This window comes from Medicago sativa, chromosome 6 (genome assembly GCF_051527215.1).
Source record: "Medicago sativa cultivar Bolivia chromosome 6, Bolivia_mono, whole genome shotgun sequence".
NCBI classification, from domain to species: domain Eukaryota; kingdom Viridiplantae; phylum Streptophyta; class Magnoliopsida; order Fabales; family Fabaceae; genus Medicago; species Medicago sativa.
Genome location: NC_140754.1, coordinates 52089751 through 52111145, shown reverse-complemented (window position 1 = coordinate 52111145; position 21395 = coordinate 52089751). Strand labels below are relative to the sequence as shown.

At 38.0% G+C, this 21395-nt stretch overlaps 1 protein-coding gene across 1 annotated transcript; it reads right to left on the bottom strand.

Moving 5' to 3' along the window:
* Window positions 1-7699: 7699 nt before the first annotated feature.
* Window positions 7700-10340, bottom strand: LOC146915565 (uncharacterized). The gene is made up of 2 exons (XM_085717967.1): window positions 8638-10340; window positions 7700-8562 (listed from the first exon to the last, which is right to left on the bottom strand). Exons 1-2 carry the CDS (start codon window positions 9428-9430, stop codon window positions 8213-8215), a joined length of 1143 nt encoding a protein of 380 aa, XP_085574093.1. The 5' UTR covers window positions 9431-10340; the 3' UTR covers window positions 7700-8212.
* Between the last annotated feature and the right edge of the window lie 11055 nt (window positions 10341-21395).

Sequence of the window (21395 nt, the reverse complement as noted above, 5' to 3'; positions counted from 1 at the left end):
TTTTGCTCCCCCTCCCTCATGAAACTTCATCTTCCTCACAAACCTCACCGGAAACTTCATAGAGTTCGCCGGAATCTTCAAAGGTTCGCCGGAAAATTCATAACTCCGGCGACACCTCCGGATTCCAGCGAGCTCCGATTTGAAAACTTTATTCATTTTTACACATCCTTTTTCTTCCTCATTCCAAATATCTAATCAAAAAAGCCAACAAACTAACACCAACTCCTAGATCTAACTTGCAATTTTCGAAATAATTTAGCAAGAAAAGATGAACAAAGATGAAACCATTACCTCTCTTTCTTCTTGGATGCTGTCTCGATTTTCTTCTTGCTTGTGTTCAATTCTGGATTTGTTCCCTTCCTTCTTGCTGCACCGTTCTTTCTTTTTCTTTCCTCACTTCAATTTCGGTTTTGGCTTTTGCTTTGTGTTTGAATATTTGTGTGGTGAAGGAAAACGAAAATGGATGTGTTGGTGATGATGATGATGATTGTTGTTAGTTTGTGATGGATTATGATGATGATGATTGTTGTTAGTTGAAAGTGATGGTGAAGGTTTGGTTATGGAGGATTCAAGGTTGTTGTGGTGGTTTTGTGGTGGTTTTGATGGAGGTGGTAGTGGAATGTGAAAGAAGGAGGTTGTTGTGGTGGTTTGGAGGGTGGAGAGAGTTGGTTATGGTGGTGGAGTGAGTTAGTTATGGTGGTGGAGTGAGTTAGTTATGGTGGTGGAGTGGTGGAGGAAAAAAAAAGTGGTTATGGTGGTGGTGGAGATGATTCACGTGAGAGGAAAAGAGAGGGAAGAAAGAAATTGATTTTTTTATTATTTTGTGATTTTTTTGTGGGAAAATAATTGAATGTGTGATAATGATTGGTGGTGAAAAATTGACCAAGACTTTGACTTATATAGGTGATGAAAGGGATGCTTGGACCAATGAGGAAATGCCACATGGACTTGGACTCTAACAAACTCTTAAGAACCAATAACATTTGGACACATGGCACTTGGACTCTAACAAACTTAAAAGGGATTAAAACGTAAATAACAAAAGTGCGCGGACTAAAATGAAAATTAAAACTAAAATTGAATTGAAAAAGTAAATTGAAAATTAACGTAACATGAGACGATTAAAAACAACAAAGCAGATTAAAATGAATCAGAAATATTATGTGAAATGACCAAAACGCCCCTAGGGACTAAAACGACTAAAAACGACTCAGATGCAATTTTAAAATGATTTCTTAACAAGGGATTAAAGCAAGAATTCATACAAGCAAAATAAAAGACTCAGAGACAATTTTTTAGAATTTAAACAGGGTTTTAACACGTGAAAAGACTAAAATGCCCCTAGGGGCAAAACTGACTCAAAATGACTTCAAATGCAATTTTAAAATGGATTTTGACATGGAATGAAACAGAGACTTATTCTAATCAAATGAAAAGACTCAAACAAATTTTTTAAAAGACTGAAAGAAATTTTATCACATGAAATGACTAAAATGCCCCTAGGGGCTATACTGACTAAAAAATGACTCGACTGATGTTTTCTGAAATGAATTTTGACATGAGGTTGAAACAAGGACTTATACAAACCAATTTAAAAGACCCAAACAATTTTCAAAGATTAAAATGAGTTGAATGCAGGAAATGACTAAAATACCTTTTTTCATGAATTTTGCAAATAAAATTGAAATAAAATGAAGAGAAAGATGCAATTGATCAGAGACAGTTCAAATGGCTTATAATGCAAGAAAAGAAGAATTGAGTTAGTATTTTTAGGTCCAAAATTAGGGTATAATAGCTGCCCCTATTTAAGTTTCTTTGTCCGGAGAGTCAAGAGACGAAGTCTTAGAGTTGACGGGACGAAGATACTTAAATATTAACATTTGCACTGCTTTTGGACATAAAAATACGTTTTCAGATTTTCAAAAAAACATGAATGCCATGCAACATTTCATTTATGAATGCAAGACAATCGAACCGGAATCTACGAGCTGTGTCACACCACCAAGGGATTTATAGACATCAAGGTAGAAAGAACGGGCAACAAATAGACAGGTACAAGCTGTTCTTTGGATCGAACTTGCCACTTGACCGAGAGATACAAACAAGAGATGGGTACAAGCTGTTCTTTGGATCGAACTTGCCACTTGACCGAGAGAATACAAACAAAAAATAGGTACAAGCTGTTCTTTGGATCGAACTTGCCACTTGACCAAGGAAATACAAACAGGAAACGGATACAAGCTGTTCTTTGGATCGAACTTGCCACTTGATCGGAGATACAAACAAAGGATAGGTACAAGCTGTTCTTTGGATCGAACTTGCCACTTGACCGGAAATATAGACAAAAGGTAGATACAAGCTGTTCTTTGGATCGAACTTGCCGCTTGATCAATATCACAACATGTAAGTTGGTGCAAACTGTTCTTTGGATCGAACTTGCCGTTTGACCGATAACGAAACATAAGCAAAGGGTACAAACTGTTCTTTGGATCGAACTTGCCGTTTGACCGGAAACATAGACATATACGCAGGTACAAGCTGTTCTTTGGATCGAACTTGCCACTTGACCAGTAACAAAATACAAATTGAAAGTCTGGTTTAACAAGATACCAATTGAGGGTAAATTGTCATTGACTTGATTTGAAAATAGACATGACCATTTTTGTTGGCCCAAAAGTAAATTGACATTGATTTGAACTGAATTGACAGTTGAAATTGACATCAACATTGACATTGACATTGACATTGGCATTGACATTGACATTGGCTTGGAAATTGAAATTGACATTGACATTGGCATTAACATTGACATTGACATTGGCATTTGACATTAACATTGACATTGACATTGGATATTGACATTGACATTTGACATTGACATTGGCATTTGACATTAACATTGACATTTGACATTTGACATTGGCATTGACATTGACATTGGCATTTGACATTAACATTGACATTGACATTGGCATTTGACATTAACATTGACATTGACATTGACATTGACATTGACATTGGCATTTGACATTAACATTGACATTGACATTGGATATTGACATTGACATTTGACATTGACATTGGCATTTGACATTAACATTGACATTTGACATTTGGATATGCAACATGTATGCATGGTATAGCAAGATTATTGGATGTATGAGCACATAAAATGCATGATTATGCATGTATGAATGCTTGAAATGCATGATTGGTTGGCAATTTGGCAGAGAAGTTTCACAAAGGCAGACAAGACATTGGAAGATTGGGCACGTAGTGGCTCGTGCTGCGACATATTCACAGGGGAAAACCTCTTTGGAGAGACCGTCGTTGAGAGACGTATCGAAACCATGGCTGAGGGCAATAAAACTTGCAAAGGAGGACCCTTGGAAGTTCTTGGATACAGGTCGCCGTTGCTAGGCGTGTCAGTGCTGGGTAAACATTGGATGTTCGCATCTGTGATCAATGCTTTTATATTCTTTTCATTCTTTTCACTTTTCAATCCCACTTTTGCCTGAACCGCCCTTTCGGGTTTTCGATTCACCGGGGAATAAATATTCTTTTCATTGCCCCATTTTTGCCTGAATTGCCTTCATAGGTTGTCAATCAGCGGGGTGCTCATTTTTGCCTAAGCCGCCCTTTCGGGTTTTCAACTTAGCGAGCTTTTCATTTGTATTTTTTCATTTTTTTCACTTTCATTTTCATTCTGTTTTTTCATTCTTGCCATTGACCACAGATCATCCTGGGGAGTAACCTGCTTGTAACATGTATTGAAATAGACATTGACACTCATTCATTCATGCATGTTTCATTGAAATGTACCCTGTTGCTCAGGTTTGCTTTCAAAAATAGACAGGAAAAGATTTTTCAATTTTCAAAGATGTTTGTTTCAGACTTTGACATTATCAAATAGAAAGAAAATATTCTGTATAAAGCATTGAAAGTAGAAAGACAATAGAATTTCAAACAATAGAAAGGCTCAAATTGATGTAGAAGAGTGAGAGTCAGCCAGAGGCATGACTTCACGGATTTACAAAGCTTGGAAAATGGTAATTTTATTGGTTGGTGATACATTGAACACGATGACCGCTACATTTCCTAGAAATTTTGAATTCACAAGTACAGAAGCCTCTGATGAAGAAAATCATTGACAGTTGCGGATGCCCCAAGGGGTGATGGTGATTTGCCAGATATAGTTACTTGTCTTTTATTGTCAACCTCATTTTTGCATGAACCGCCCTTTCGGGTTTTCGGCTCATCGAGGCGCTCATTCTTGCCTGAGTTGCGTACAATCTCAGCGAGCTCTTTCATATTCATTTTTTTTGTCCCTAACTTTTGCCTGGATCGCCCTTTCGGGTTTTCGATCCACCGGGAAGCGCATTTTTGCCTAGGCCGCCCTTTCGGGTTTTCGACCTACCATGCTGTTCTTTTCTTTCTAGACAAAGTATTTCTTGACTATATCGGCATTAACAGGATTTGGAAGCTCAACACCATCCATGTGTGTAAGAATCAAAGCACCACCAGAGAAAGCCTTCTTGACAACATAAGGACCTTCGTAGTTAGGTGTCCACTTGCCCCTTGGGTCGGGTTGCTGACTTATCCTTCTTTTCAATACAAGTTCGCCTTCCTTGAATTCTCGAGGTCGGACTTTCTTGTCAAAAGCATTCTTCATTCGTACTTGATACAACTGTCCATGAGTCATAGCATTCATACGTTTCTCTTCAATCAGATTCAATTGATCATACCGACTTTGACACCATTCAGCCTCAGTTAATTTTGCTTCCATGATCACTCGAAGAGATGGAATCTCCACTTCCAGAGGAAGAACTGCTTCCATACCATATACCAAAGAGAAAGGAGTTGCCCCGGTTGAACTGCGCACCGTAGTACGGTAACCATGCAAGGCAAACGGTAGCATTTCATGCCAGTCTTTGTAAGTAGTGACCATCTTCTGAACAATCTTCTTGATGTTCTTGTTAGCGGCCTCAACTGCGCCATTCATCTGAGGTCTATAAGGAGAAGAATTGTGATGTTCAATTTTGAGTTCTTCACATAAAGCTTGCATCATGCTATTGTTCAGATTGGAACCATTGTCAGTGATGATTTTGTTGGGAACACCATATCGACAGATGATGTTATTCTTGATAAACTTGACAACCACTTGTTTGGTCACATTGGCATAGGAAGCAGCTTCAACCCACTTGGTGAAATAGTCAATTGCCACTAGAATGAAACGATGTCCATTGGAAGCTTTTGGTTCGATTCTTCCGATCATGTCAATGCCCCACATAGAGAAAGGCCACGGGGAAGATATAACATTGAGAGCGTGTGGAGGCACATGAATCTTGTCAGCATAGATTTGACATTTGTGACATCTCTTAGCATGTTTGTGGCAATCACGCTCCATAGTTATCCAGTAATAGCCGGCTCTTAACAATTTCCTCGACATAGCGTGGCCCGAAGCATGGGTCCCAAAAGTGCCATCATGTACATCGTGCATCAATTTCTCAGCTTCTTGTTTATCAACACATCTCAACAAAACCAGGTCATAGTTCCTCTTGTATAGGATTTCTCCGTCCAGAAGGAATTTGCTAGCCCATCGTCTCAAAGTCTTTTTATCCCTGTTGGAAGCACCAGGTGGGTATTCACGATTCTGCAAGAATTGTTTGATGTTGTAATACCAAGTCTTTTTATCATTCGTATCTCTATCAGCTTGATCTGGCATATTTTCAATAGTAAACACATGAGCGGGTCTATCAAGACGCTGCACTTTGATTACAGGCACATCATTCCAGTGATTGACACGAAACATAGAAGACAAAGTAGCGAGAGCATCAGCCATTTGATTCTCATCCCGAGGGATGTGGTGCAGCTCGACCTTGGTAAAGTATGTCAACAGACGTCTTGCATAATCACGGTACGGGATCAGCTTCTCATGATGAGTCTCCCATTCACCTTTTATCTGGTTAATAACAAGTGCAGAATCTCCATAGATGTCAAGGTGCTTAATTCTCAGATCAAGGGCTTCTTCAATGCCCAAGATGCATGCTTCATACTCAGCTATGTTGTTCGTGCATTCAAAAGTTATTCGAGCGGTGAAAGGAATGTGGTGCCCCTGCGGAGTTACAATGATGGCCCCAATTCCTTTACCATAAACATTAACAGCACCATCAAACACCAATCCCCATTTGCTATTCGGGTCCGGCCCTTCATTGATCAGTGGTTCTTCACAGTCTTTTGCCTTCAGATACATAACTTCTTCATCAGGGAAATCAAACTTAATTGGCTGGTAATCATCGAGAGGTTGACAAGCAAGATGCTCAGCAAGGACACTTCCTTTAATTGCTTTTTGAGCTTTGTACACAATATCGTATTCAGACAACAACATTTGCCAACGTGCAATCTTTCCAGTAACAGCAGGCTTTTCAAAGATGTACTTGATTGGATCCATTCGGGATATCAACCAAGTTGTATGATTCACCATATAATGACGCAGGCGTTTGGCAGCCCAAGCTAAAGCACAACAAGTCTTTTCAAGCATCGTATACCGAGTCTCACAGTCGGTGAACTTCTTGCTCAGATAGTAGATAGCATGCTCTTTCTTACCAGTCTCATCTTGCTGACCGAGAACACAACCCACTGAATCATCCAATACTGACAGATACATAATCAAAGGCCTTCCTTCCACTGGCGGGACAAGGATAGGTGGTTCCAACAGGTATTCTTTGATGCTATCAAAAGCTCCCTGGCATTCATCATTCCATACAACAGGCTGATTCTTTCTGAGCAATTTGAAAATGGGACCACAAGTAGTAGTCATGCGAGATATGAATCTTGAAATGTAATTCAGACGTCCGAGGAAACCTCTGACTTGCTTCTCAGTTTGAGGGGCCGGCATCTCTCTGATGGCTCGGACTTTGTCAGGATCAACTTCAATGCCTCTCTGGCTGACAATGAAGCCTAGCAACTTTTCGGATCTTACGCCAAATGTGCACTTGTTAGGATTCAACCGCAGCTTGTACTTTCTCAGTCTTTCAAACATCTTTTTCAAATACACAACATGCTGCTCTTCATCACTTGACTTCACAATCATATCATCAACATATACTTCAATCTCTTTGTGAATCATATCATGAAACAGAGTGGTCATACCCCTTTGATAGGTAGCACCAGCATTTATCAAGCCGAACGGCATCACTTTATAACAGAACGTTCCCCAAGGAGTAATGAAGGATGTCTTTTCTCTATCTTCAGAAGACATTCGTATCTGATTGTAGCCAGAGAAACCGTCCATGAAGGAGAACACTTTGGATTGAGCAGTACTGTCAACAAGCACATCAATACGAGGCAATGGGAAGTTATCTTTTGGACTGGCTTTATTCAGGTCCCTGTAATCAACACACATTCGAACTTTCCCATCTTTCTTTGGTACTGGTACGATGTTGGCAATCCACTCAGGATATTCAGCTGTCATGAGGAAGCCCACATCAATTTGCTTTTGTACTTCAGCCTTGATCTTAAGAGCCATGTCTGGACGAAACCTTCTCAATTTCTGTTTGACAGGAGGACATTCAGGTCTTGTCGGTATCCGATGTTCCACAATCTGGGGATCTAGACCCGGCATATCTTCATAAGACCATGCAAAGACATCTGGATAATCATAGAGAAGCTGAATAATCTTCCTTTTCACTTCTGGCTCAAGTGCAGCACCGATCTTGATCTCTCGCTTGTTCTCTTCAGTACCCAGGTTGATAAGCTCAATCTCTTCCTGGTGAGGCTGAATGGCTCTTCTTTCTTGCTCAAGCAGTCGAGTGATCTCATACGGTATCTCTTCATCATCATCCTCATCTTCAGCTTCATATACAGGGAATTCAAAATTTGGAGGAACCATAGGGTCACTGTGTTCAACGGGTTTATTATGGTTCAATCTGCATAATATGATTGGGATGATTTTTAGAAAAAGTTTTTCATGCAGATTTTTGAAATTAATAAGAAAAATACAGATGTTTTGGTTTTTTCTGGCATTACCATTATTTCCAAGAAAAAGGCACTAAAAAGTAAAAAAAAAACAAAGAGTCGTGAGAAAAACGACAGCTTTTATTGATAACGGCAATGCCGAAACAAACACGCCCTTACAATGATATCACTTTCGCCTTGGGCAGAGCGAAAGGATTGTTATTTTGAAAACAAAAAACATGAGCAACAAGACACATTACATGGAAGCATGCATGACTAAAGGAACATCAATGGCTTCCCAATTTCTCACAGTGCCTCCTGGTATAACAAATGTAGGCACGTGACTTCCTTCAGCAGCATCTTCAGTAATAGCGTTGATGAACCCAGCACTGTAGAAAGTTCCCTTTGAAACAGCAGATGTCGAGGAGAATCCAAGGCCCTCTTTACGCTTGTTTTCCAGAATCTGAATCACTTTGCCCCAGCCAGCAGCTTGCCCTTGTTGAATAGCCCTCTGGGCATCTTTCAGTGAAGCCATGCTAGTACCAGCCCTCCGGGGCTCTGCGCCCTCGACAGTCAAGCCTTGAAACGATGTCCCTTCAGCGGACCCTGCTTCAACACAAGAGAACGATGATACTTGGCTAACTAGATATGCTTCCTCACCATGCACAGTGACAATCTTACCATTCCTCATGAACTTGAGCTTCTGATGCAAAGTGGAAGTTACTGCTCCAGCGTCATGGATCCATGGTCTTCCGAGGAGACAACTGTAGGAAGCATTGATGTCCATGACTTGGAAGGTAATCTGAAATGTTTCGGGACCAATGGTAATTGGCAAGTCCACCTCCCCGAGAACATCCTTGCGAGATCCATCAAAAGCTTTAACCAGATAGCTGCTACCCCTCAGAGAAATTCCGTGATGGCTCAATTGCCTTAGTGTGGATTCAGGCATTACATTCAGAGACGATCCAGTGTCCACCAGCACGTTGGATATCATGTCAGATCCACAATGTACTGAGATATGTAGAGCCAAGTTGTGATGTTTACCTGCTTCGGGGAGTTCATCATCACCGAATCCCAAACTGTTGCAAGCAGTGATATTACCCACTATTCCATTGAATTGCTCCACAGAGACTTCGTGATCAACGTAAGCTTGCTCAAGTATCTTCATCAACACCTTCCTGTGAGCTTCTGAGCTCATGAGCAGAGACAAGATGGATATCTTTGATGGGGTTTGTAGCAGCTGGTCAACAATCTTATAGTCGCTCCTTTTAATAAGCCTCAAAATCTCGTCCAGATTAGACTCTTCAATGGGCTGGCCCGAGGGGCTGGCATTCTCTTCCTCAAGGTTAGCCATGTTTTCTTCTCTTGTACCATCTTGTCTGCTGAACTCTATCTGGTTGGTGAATCTTGCGAACACGAGCCACTTTTCAGACTGCGGCAGAAGAACCAGGAGACAATGAGCACGGGAAGCCATTTGTGACCGATGAATGATGCATATGATGCATGATATGCAAATGCGAAAAGACTCTTTTTTTGTCAGAGGACTTTGTCAAAGTGGTTGTGAACATCACGGAGAAACACGGTTTTATTTGAAGATCTTGAGCAAAACTAAAAGTTTAGTTGAGATGGTATCATTTGGTGTTCACATCCGTGATATTCAAAAGATGACTTGTCTAAGTCCTCCGATAAATGCATGGAAAAAAGTTTATGCATGTATGCATGTATGCATGATTATGTTCAAGTTCGGAGAAAACATGGTGGGTTGAGGTTCAAAGTCGAGGAGTCATGGGTGGACACGGTGTCCGGTGAAACTAGGGCTTTAGAAAATAGTAACCGGGTTCTAAAAAAGGTTCCCAAGTTGCAACCTCTCTGACGTATATCATGGTGTCACGAGACAACACTCGCTCCATGATTATGCGTAAGAAGGTCTAACTTGAGTGTAGCATCGCGTGACGACTAAAACTCGAGACAACACTCGGTTTAGCCTCCGCACTACGTCCTAGAAAATGGCCATGGATGGGTTCGGTTATCTACGGTTCATAGCGTCATAGAACAACTAGAAGTAAAGTGCCTAAACGCGACAACACGCGCCGACAACATCACCCCCAAAATGCCTCAGCTATGTGGGATTGATCGCATAATCCAAAACACGAGGCAACCCCCGGAATGAATTGTCGATTATATCCCTCCTAAATCCTAAGTTCACTCAGCCCGGGTGCAGGACTTTTGATATTCTCACCCCACACGTTTGCAAGAAATTAAACATTTATTCACATAGGAAAGCAAGTAAAAGAAACAAGCAAAAAAAGAGTGCAAGCGTGGAAATAAAGACTAGGCGTAACTCTCGAAAATCCCCAGTGAAGTCGCCAGCTGTTTTATCTTGGTTTTCGCTACGGGAAGGTGTTAGGCACCCATAACGACTATAGTATCCTATAAGAGCCGTCTTTACTTTCTACGCGCGCGCTTTATTTTTAAATGCTATTCTGAAATGTTATTTACACCTAAAGTTTGCTAAATGAAGAATTGGAGGGAGAGGAATGTTTTTGGATTTTTATTTTAGTTGAATTGAAGGAATTTTATTCCTTGCCTACGTACCCGTTTAAGGGATCAAATCCACCGTAGTTCTCTTCCAAAAATGTTTTTGTTTTTGTTGGTTGATTTTAAGTTTGAAAATGAATTTTGAAGAATAGAAAGAGGCCTCAAGGGCATGAGATTATGAAATTGTGAGGTGGAATTAGTCATTTGCAAAAGAAGTCAAATATGATTATTTTCATTGAATTTTTGATTAAGAAAATAAAAGGGAAAATTACAATGGGATTTTGATCCCAAGGTTTATTAAGAAAGCCATTTGAGTGAAGTTTGTTCATATTTTTTTTTTGGAAATTGATTTTTCTAAGTATAAAGCCTAAACATTCATCTAAACATACAATCCTAAACATACATCTAAACATGCATATTCTAGCTATAGTGGTGTGTGTGCATGTGTCGGTGCTTGTGTCGGTGTACATCATTAGAGTCCATTGTCCTTATTACATCATACCCTAGATACATTCTATGGCCTCTTTGCCAAGAAATTAAATGACATGGAGGTAAAATATTACAAGAACTCCTAAATCTTTACATTCTAATTTTGGTAAAAAATTAATATGCAAGAAATGAAACTTAAATGGGAGAATGAAGTATGCTTATGAAACATGAAACAAAAGGGTTAGTAGCACATGATAATATCAAGGAATAAGAGCAAGGAAACATCACTATAGCAAAAGCAAGAAAAATATCACAAAACATGGCAAAAATAGTGCGGAATATGCCTAAAGATTCATCAACAATGCAAGGCTTGAACAAGGCCTATAATCCTCATGTCTTAACAAGTTCCCAAAGAGTGTCAAATCAGTTTTTACAAGGGGGGTTTAAAGGAGTGTAACATGCCAAGCATTTAGGACAAAAGTTAGGCTTATTCCACATTATTTATACACACACAAAACTTATAAAACGAGTAATAGAGCGCAAAAATATCCACACGCAGTAGCATACACATTTAAACAGTAAAAAAAATACCACAAAGTCACACCTCATGGATCACAAACACATATCAAACATGGGAATCGAAATCAAACAATTTTCACAATTTTTTAACATAAAACTTCAAGATTAACGCAAGAAACTAACACATTATTTTTATCAATTTTAATATGCAAAAATCATCACAAAAACACTACAAAATTATCAAGAAATGTGTATGAAAATTTTTAGAATTTTTAAAGAATTTTTAGACACAAAAACATATAAAAACTTCACAATTTTTAACAAAAATAGTAAACAATTGACAAGAAAATACCACACATTTTTTAATCAAGATTTAACACATGACAACACCACAAAAATGTCAAGAAAATGATCAAGAACACATAGGAATTTTTTTAGGAATTTTTAAAGGATTTTTTGAGTGCACAGGGGCGTAAAAATCAGTTTGCGGTGTGGAAATAGCACAAAATTCACTAAAAACGAAAATTGCAAGCAGTCAAGGCCCAAGCCCAGTCTAAGGTGGAAAAACGGGTCATCAGGAGATACAGGGACCGTTAGATCGATCCAATTGGATCAGATCCAAGATCCAACCGTTATGAAGGCCTAGGGAGCATGGTACCATGGTGGACTAGCGCACATAGGATTAAATGGCATGGCAAGTTTATAACAGAAGCTCACGTACATGTTGATAATGCATAAACCAAAGAAACTTCTTTTCTCTACTCTCACGTTTTGCTCTCCCTCCCTCATGAAACTTCATCTTCCTCACAAACCTCACCGGAAACTTCATAGAGTTCGCCGGAATCTTCAAAGGTTCGCCGGAAAATTCATAACTCCGGCGACACCTCCGGATTCCGGCGAGCTCCGATTTGAAAACTTTATTCATTTTTACACATCCTTTTTCTTCCTCATTCCAAATATCTAATCAAAAAAGCCAACAAACTAACACCAACTCCTAGATCTAACTTGCAATTTTCGAAATAATTTAGCAAGAAAAGATGAACAAAGATGAAACCATTACCTCTCTTTCTTCTTGGATGCTGTCTCGATTTTCTTCTTGCTTGTGTTCAATTCTGGATTTGTTCCCTTCCTTCTTGCTGCACCGTTCTTTCTTCTTCTTTCCTCACTTCAATTTCGGTTTTGGCTTTTGCTTTGTGTTTGAATATTTGTGTGGTAAAGGAAAACGAAAATGGATGTGTTGGTGATGATGATGATGATTGTTGTTAGTTTGTGATGGATTATGATGATGATGATTGTTGTTAGTTGAAAGTGATGGTGAAGGTTTGGTTATGGAGGATTCAAGGTTGTTGTGGTGGTTTTGTGGTGGTTTTGATGGAGGTGGTAGTGGAATGTGAAAGAAGGAGGTTGTTGTGGTGGTTTGGAGGGTGGAGAGAGTTGGTTATGGTGGTGGAGTGAGTTAGTTATGGTGGTGGAGTGAGTTAGTTATGGTGGTGGAGTGGTGGAGGAAAAAAAAAGTGGTTATGGTGGTGGTGGAGATGATTCACGTGAGAGGAAAAGAGAGGGAAGAAAGAAATTGATTTTTTTATTATTTTGTGATTTTTTTGTGGGAAAATAATTGAATGTGTGATAATGATTGGTGGTGAAAAATTGACCAAGACTTTGACTTATATAGGTGATGAAAGGGATGCTTGGACCAATGAGGAAATGCCACATGGACTTGGACTCTAACAAACTCTTAAGAACCAATAACATTTGGACACATGGCACTTGGACTCTAACAAACTTAAAAGGGATTAAAACGTAAATAACAAAAGTGCGTGGACTAAAATGAAAATTAAAATTAAAATTGAATTGAAAAAGTAAATTGAAAATTAACGTAACATGAGACGATTAAAAACAACAAAGCAGATTAAAATGAATCAGAAATATTATGTGAAATGACCAAAACGCCCCTAGGGACTAAAACGACTAAAAACGACTCAGATGCAATTTTAAAATGATTTCTTAACAAGGGATTAAAGCAAGAATTCATACAAGCAAAATAAAAGACTCAGAGACAATTTTTTAGAATTTAAACAGGGTTTTAACACGTGAAAAGACTAAAATGCCCCTAGGGGCAAAACTGACTCAAAATGACTTCAAATGCAATTTTAAAATGGATTTTGACATGGAATGAAACAGAGACTTATTCTAATCAAATGAAAAGACTCAAACAAATTTTTTAAAAGACTGAAAGAAATTTTATCACATGAAATGACTAAAATGCCCCTAGGGGCTAAACTGACTAAAAAATGACTCGACTGATGTTTTCTGAAATGAATTTTGACATGAGGTTGAAACAAGGACTTATACAAACCAATTTAAAAGACCCAAACAATTTTCAAAGATTAAAATGAGTTGAATGCAGGAAATGACTAAAATACCCTTTTTCATGAATTTTGCAAATAAAATTGAAATAAAATGAAGAGAAAGATGCAATTGATCAGAGACAGTTCAAATGGCTTATAATGCAAGAAAAGAAGAATTGAATTAGTATTTTTAGGTCCAAAATTAGGGTATAATAGGTTGTAGCCATTTTTCTGTCAAATACCAAGCCAATATCAGAAGTACTTTTTAGATACCGAAAAATCCATTTTACAGCACTCCAGTGACTTTTGCCGGGATTATGCATATACCGGCTTACCACGCTAACAACATATGCTAGATCTGGTCTAGTACATACCATGGCATACATAAGACTGCCAACTGCGTTAGCATAAGGAACATGTGACATATGCTCCATCTCTTCCTTTGTGTCTGGGCAAAGTTCTGAAGATAACTTGAAATGTGCAGCAAGTGGAGTAGAAACAGGTTTGCAATTATTCATATTAAACCTATCAAGCACCCTCTCAATATAATTTTGTTGAGATAAGAACAATTTACCAGCTTGACGGTCCCTGCGAATCTCCATACCAAGAATTTTCTTTGCTGCACCTAACTCTTTCATATCAAACTCATTATTGAGTTGAGTTTTCAATTTCTGGATCAAGGACTTGTCACGTGATGCTATTAGCATATCATCAACATAAAGTAACAAGTATATGAAAGATCCATTTTGAAAATTTTGAAAATAAATGCAGTCATCATATTGACTTCTGCAATAACTTTGCCCAATCATGAAAGGGTCAAACCTTTTGTACCACTGCCTTGGAGCTTGCTTAAGGCCATATAAGGATTTCTTCAAACGACAAACAAGATGCTCCTTTCCAGGAACAATAAATCCCTCAGGTTGATCCATGCAAATTTCTTCTTCCAGCTCTCCATGTAGAAAAGCTGTCTTAACATCAAGTTGCTCCAACTCCAAATCAAACAAAGCAACAAATGCAAGTAAAACACGAATGGAAGTATGACGAACAACAGGTGAGAATATCTCATTAAAGTCAATACCTTCCTTTTTATTAAAGCCTTTAACGACTAGGCGTGCTTTACATCTTGGATCTTCAACCCCGGGAATGCCGTCTTTCTTGTTATAGATCCATTTACACTTTAACGGTTGTTTGCCTTTAGGAAGCTCTGTCAAAACCCAAGTACCGTTTTTATGAAGGCTCTCAATTTCTTCATTCATAGCCACTAGCCACTGAGAAGATTCAACACAAGAAACAGCTTCAGTATACCTGGCAGGTTCAACACCATCATTTACCTCTTGTGCAACAGATAGTGCATAAGCAACTAAATTGTCACTATCAGTGTATCTGGCTGGCTTTCTAATTTGTCTTCTAACTCTGTCTCGGGCAATAGAATAAGCATCTCCTTGTTGCTGAATAGGAGAAGTGGTACTATCTTCATGGTCATCATCCACAACATGATCATCAATGTTGGATTCATTTGTTGAAGAAGATGGGACATCAACATTAGGAGCTGCAGGATTTAATACAAACTCCACCTTCTCGCTAGTACTCTGCAGATTACATGTACTAGGAAAAGAAGACACGAAAGACTGACCAAATCTCTTCTGGAACTTTGAAGTCAAGTGCTGAATGTGGAGAATGGTTGACCAAGTAACATGCAGTAGATGTTGCCTCGGCCCAAAGGTCACGTCGATGCCATAACCCAGCATTTGAGAGCATACACAGTGCTCTTTCAAGTAGAGTCCTGTTCATACGTTCTGCAACACCGTTTTGCTGGGGATTCCTTGGAATGGTTTTGTGTCTAGCAATACCATGATTTGTGCAGAACTCATTAAAGTCACCACTGCAGAACTCTAATCCATTATCTGTTCTGAGCTTCTTCACATTCTTCCCTGTTTGAGTTTCAACAAGAATTTTCCACTTCTTGAATGTGGGAAAAGTCTCATTTTTATGCTGCAGAAAATAAACCCAAACCTTACGAGAAAAATCATCAATGATAGTCATCATATAGCGGCGTCCTCCATAGGAAGGAACTTTGGAAGGCCCCCAAAGGTCAGAATGAATATAATCAAGAATACCTTTGGTACGGTGAGTTGCAGTAGAGAAACTAACCTTTTTCTATTTCCCAAAAACACAATGTTTACAAAACTCCAACTTACTGATGCCTTGTTTACCAAGACGACCTTGTTTGCTCAGAAGATGCATGCCTTTTTCGCTCATATGGCCCAGGCGCATGTGCCATAATTTGGTGACATCATTTTCAGGCATAGAAGATGATACAGCTGCTGAACCTGTCACAACAGTCCCTTGCAGGATATATAAGCTACCAATTCGGTTAGCTTTCAATAAAACAAGAGAACCTTTTGATACCTTTAGGACTCCACCTTCAGCTGAGTACTTGCACCCGAGAGACTTGAGAGTGCCAAGAGAAATTAAATTCCGCTTCAAATCAGGTATATAGCGGACGTTAGTCAAAGTCCTGACAACACCATCATTAGTCTTGATCTGAACTGTACCTATTCCTGCAACCTTGCATTGGGCATCATTACCCATCAAGACAACACCACAATCAACAGGTTCAAAAGTGGTAAATAAATCCTTATAAGGACACATATTAAAAGTACATCCAGTATCAAGAATCCATTCTGTTTTACTCCTCTTATTAGAGGTGACAACAGATAAAGTAATGTCATCGCCAGAATCAGCTTCAATATTGGCAGCTTCAGGAGATTGTGGAGATTTTCCTTTTTCTTGTTTTTCTTGCTTTTTCTTCAAGATAAAACAATCAGAAATCTCGTGGCCAGATTTCTTGCAATAGCGACAGGTTTTGTTGGATTTGCGTCCTCTGGATTTGGATCTGGATTTTTTGTGACTGGTACTCCCTTTTTCTTGAGTTCTACCTCTAACACTTAAGCCCTCACCCTTGTCCACAGAATGAACTTCAAGATCAAATTTTTCTTTGGACAATAAATTAGATTTAACATCTTCAAAGGATAAGGTATCATTATTTCCATACAACATGATTTCTTTGAAGTGTTTATAGGTAGAAGGTAAAGAGACAACCAACAAAACAACTTTATCTTCATCATCAATTTTAACATCAATATTTTCCAGATCCAAAATGATAGAGTTAAATTCATCAAGATGAGATTGAATAGGAGTACCTTCAACCATTCTAATGGTATAAATACGTTCTTTGAGACGAAGCTTGTTTGCAAGGTTCTTGGTCATGTAGAGAGTTTCTAGCTTCAGCCATAATCCCGCAGCAGTTGTTTCATTGACTACTTCACGGAGAACCTCTTTAGACAAGCAAAGTTGGATTGATGAAAGCGCCTTTTCATCCAACTCGTCCCATTGATCGTCGGTCATGGAAGCCGGTTTCTTTGACTTTCCTTCTAAAGCTTTCTTTAAACCGTTCTGAGTAAGAACGGCCCTCATCTGGACTCGCCAAATAGAAAAGCTAATCTTGCCATCAAACTTCTCAATGTCAAATTTGGGAGACATTTTGAAATTCCCAACTTAGTGCTCTGATACCACTTGTTAGGGATATCAGCGCAATGCGGAAGCACATGATCGATGCAATTGGGAATTAAAGAGAAGTAAGTAAAATAACAAGAGAAATAACACACAAGATTTACGTGGAAAACTCCTCAATATGAGAAGTAAAAAACCACGGGCGATCACGATCAAAGTTCCACTATGTAAAAGAAAAGAGTACAACAAGTCTTCTTATAGTGATGAGGACAAAGGACAATATTTTCTCTTAATATCTCCTAAAATACTCTCTAAAATGGAACAAGAATTCTCACCAAAAATACACTCAAGTGTATGTTACAAAGTGTGTTAATTGTTATGTGATAACTCACTATGTCTCAAGCCTTTCATGTTGCTTACATATATATAGGCCTTAATCTCATACTTAAGAGTGAAGGAATCAAAGTTGGAACATCCAACCTAGAGTAAGAATCAAAGTTGGAACATCCAACCTAGAGTAAGAGCTTGGAAGAAAATTATGATTTCTCTTGGTCAAGATTGTAGGCACATGTTGGAAGCAAATTAGGATTTCTCTTGGTCAAGATTGTAGGCACATTAAATCCAAGAGTTACTTACCTCACAAGTAAGTCAAACATAATGGCTTGTAAAAGTCAAACATAATGGCTTGGAAAAATCAAACATAATGGCTTGAAAAAATGGAGAATTAGAGCCACATAATCTAACAATATTCATTCTACCCCATTTTATAAATTTCTAAATTCATCCCTATTATAGACCGAGATAGGTTTGTCTGTTCCACACTTAAAAGATGAAAGACGTGCTTTCTTAGAAAGGAATTGGCCAGTGCCCATCAATTTTTGCCTAACTATCAAAATATGAAGTCACTACCCCTTTGAACGGTGGTGAACCCCAAACCGCATGAGAAATGCGAACACATATAAAGTGTAGCAACATGCACCAAAAGAAAAGAAAGATCAAACTTAGGACAATTGGATAGGGAATTGATTCGAGATGTTAATGCACGTACGTGCTACAAGCACAAAAGAACAACGAAGAAATTAAGTAAACTGACCATAATCTTTAGGATACTTATTTAGATATGATGATAGCTGATAAGTTGGAATAAAAAACAATATTTTTTGATTTTATTTTATTTTTTGTGATTTTGGTATTTAATAATGTTATTTGAATCAAGTTTCTTAATTTTGTGTGAGAATAGCCCAAAGGAAATGAGATTTACACTTCATTTTGAAGATATGCTACATATGTCATTATATCCAAAATCACTTCAATTTTTTTTTTTTAAAATTATTACGATATTGTTATGATCCAAATAGCATATAAGGAAATACACTTGGCATATCATAATTGGTTGATGCAAATGACACTTGGCTAGTGATCCTAAAATCAAGGAACCTTGAGTTGTGCATAAATAGTGAAAAAGAGGATCAATAGTGGGTATGAAGAAAAATGATGAAGTCTCTCCTCTCTTCCTTTGGTACTCTCTAGTCGAGTAATTGTTAAGTCTTAGACTTAATATTCTTTTATCTTTTCTTTAATGTTTCTATGTACTAAAAACATCAATTTTAATTGGGTTCTCAACTATCGATTTTATCTTTGATTCAATAATCAATTCTCAATTATCCATTTTATTCAATTCTCAATTTGAAAACCCTTATAGATATTGTCATACCCCAATTTTTGACCATTTTTCTTTGTTTTTAATTTTTTATTCGTATTTTGAACGCCGAACAATTTCGTCGTCTCAGACGGAATTTCGGCAGAGATGTATATTAAAATACTTCATTTGGTTCCGAAGGGACAATTTTAATTTTTGTTAATTCATTTACTTCATCTTTATTATTATTATTTTTAATTCTTCATTATTTTTAATTTCCTTTTTTGCTTCATATTTTATATTATTTTATCTTTATATCCCCTTAAGTCACGTTTTTTATTTTTTAACAATGAAGTTTCTTTTGTTTTTTAAATTCTTTTTTATAGTCCTTTAGTCCAAGTGTGGTTCACATTTTTTATTCAGCCCAGTTGCAAAGGTACTCTCTGGCCCAATCAAACAGATGACACATCATTAGTTTTTCCTGCAAACCCTACATTTGTCAGCTATATATAGACGAGGCATTTATGGCACTGTACAGGCTCTGTTGACAGCCGCAGCCAATATTCAAAAAAACCCTAATTTCTATTTGTTCACCACCTTTTTTGGATCAAACGCTCAAAGTCCTCAAGAACACTCATAAAATTATTCCAGAAAATAAAGAACTTACAACACTCATCTTCGACCTTGTCCAACCACCAACAACACAAAACCAAATCAATTTTCCAGTATTACTAACGTCAAATCCGAACTGGATTCATCACAAACAGCAAAAATCATCACATAAACCACAATTCCAATAATCACTTTTCAAGGAACTACTCAAACGTACAAACCCTTTCTCGTTTTTGAAACGTAAACAACTGTTCCAATAGGTTTATTTTCTGATTTCATCATAACAACTCGAATCCAAACGAATCCGAACTGAAAGGAAGGAAGAGAGCAGATCAAACTGTTCGTGAAGCAAGCCGCGAAGAAGAAGATTCGAACGGATTCAAAGCAGTAAAGAAGCAGTGAGGCAAAGAAGGAGAAGATCTGTCCAGATCGAGCTCATAGGAGTCCAGATCGACTCAGAGACTAGCTGGATCGGATTTTTTCGTTGAAGTTTTCCGTCTTAAGCTTGTTGCTACTCCGATTTAACTCAGGTATCACCGTTTTTCTTTGGTTCGATCCGATCTATGTCTTGTTTTGCGTTTGTGATCATGTCTTGAGTCCGATCTGAGCTTGAATCCATTCTTGTCGTGTATGTTGTGCTGCGGTAATCTTCCTCTCTGAAACCAATGATCTATGCTTTGACTGTGTGTGAATGCAATTCATTTTTGTTGTTGTTTGTCCTCTGTTTACTGAATTTGCCATGTGTTGTTCCATCTATGTTGAGTTTGTCTTACGTTTTGAAGGTTGAAAAGAGTTTTAAGAAGGACAAAATCGATGTTGAATGTTTGTTTTGGACTGAGTCTGTTTGCGTGTTTGATGTAATATAGGAGTGATGGCAGTAAGTTTTGTTCATGGCTGTTTGTTCATGTGTTAGTATGAATTGTATGTTTGAAAATGTTTGAGAGAAGAAGAAGAAAAAAGGGAGATCGATTAGAGAGAAGAAAGAATGCAGTCGCTGCTGCTGTTGAGTGGTTTAGAAGATTAGGTTAGAAATGAGCTTCTGTGTGTTAGTGTGTTTTATACCTCTACTTAATCCTCTGTGTGCGTGTCTAGCTGCTTATGGTGCGCCTCCCTTATAAGCCGTTGGATCCTTGATCTAACGGCTGTTGTTAATTCCTCTTTTGAGTTGTGTAAGTGCCTGTTCACTCTGGTTTATGGTGCATCGTTGTTTCTAACCGTTAGATCGTAGATCTGACGGTCCCTGTGCTGCTTGTTTTAAAACCTTGTGATCTTTGGTTTGTGTGGCTGTGATGAGCCCTTTAGTGATTAAATTTGGACCCCTTGATGCATCAAGTGGTCCAGATTTAATCCTGCTGAGCCAATTTTAATTTTATTAATTTCTTCTTCATTTTCATTATTTTCTACACCACTTTTGGCATTTAAATGCCTCTTTTTATTCCTAAAAATATATCTTCATCCTTTTAAACTTTATAACCTTAAAATTTGTTTTAATTACTTATTTTCATTACTTTCTCCTAATGTTTGCTTGTTTATTTTTAATTGTGGTGCTCAATTTAATTTTGTGCTTACTTATGTTTTAATTGTGTTTAGAATTTTTTTGCATGCATATTTTATTTTCGCCATTCATTTTATTTTTGCTTTTGGTTTATTTTTTTATTGTTATTGATTTAGTGTGTATTTTAGGTATTGATGTAATTTATTTTTCCGCATTTTTTATTTCTTGTCTTAGAATGGATCTAGGATGGTATGTAATAGCGTAGTAATTGCACACACCGACACTTGCACCGACACCATATCACTTTATTTATCGCTTTTATCTCGCTTTATTTTTCACGTCGTTA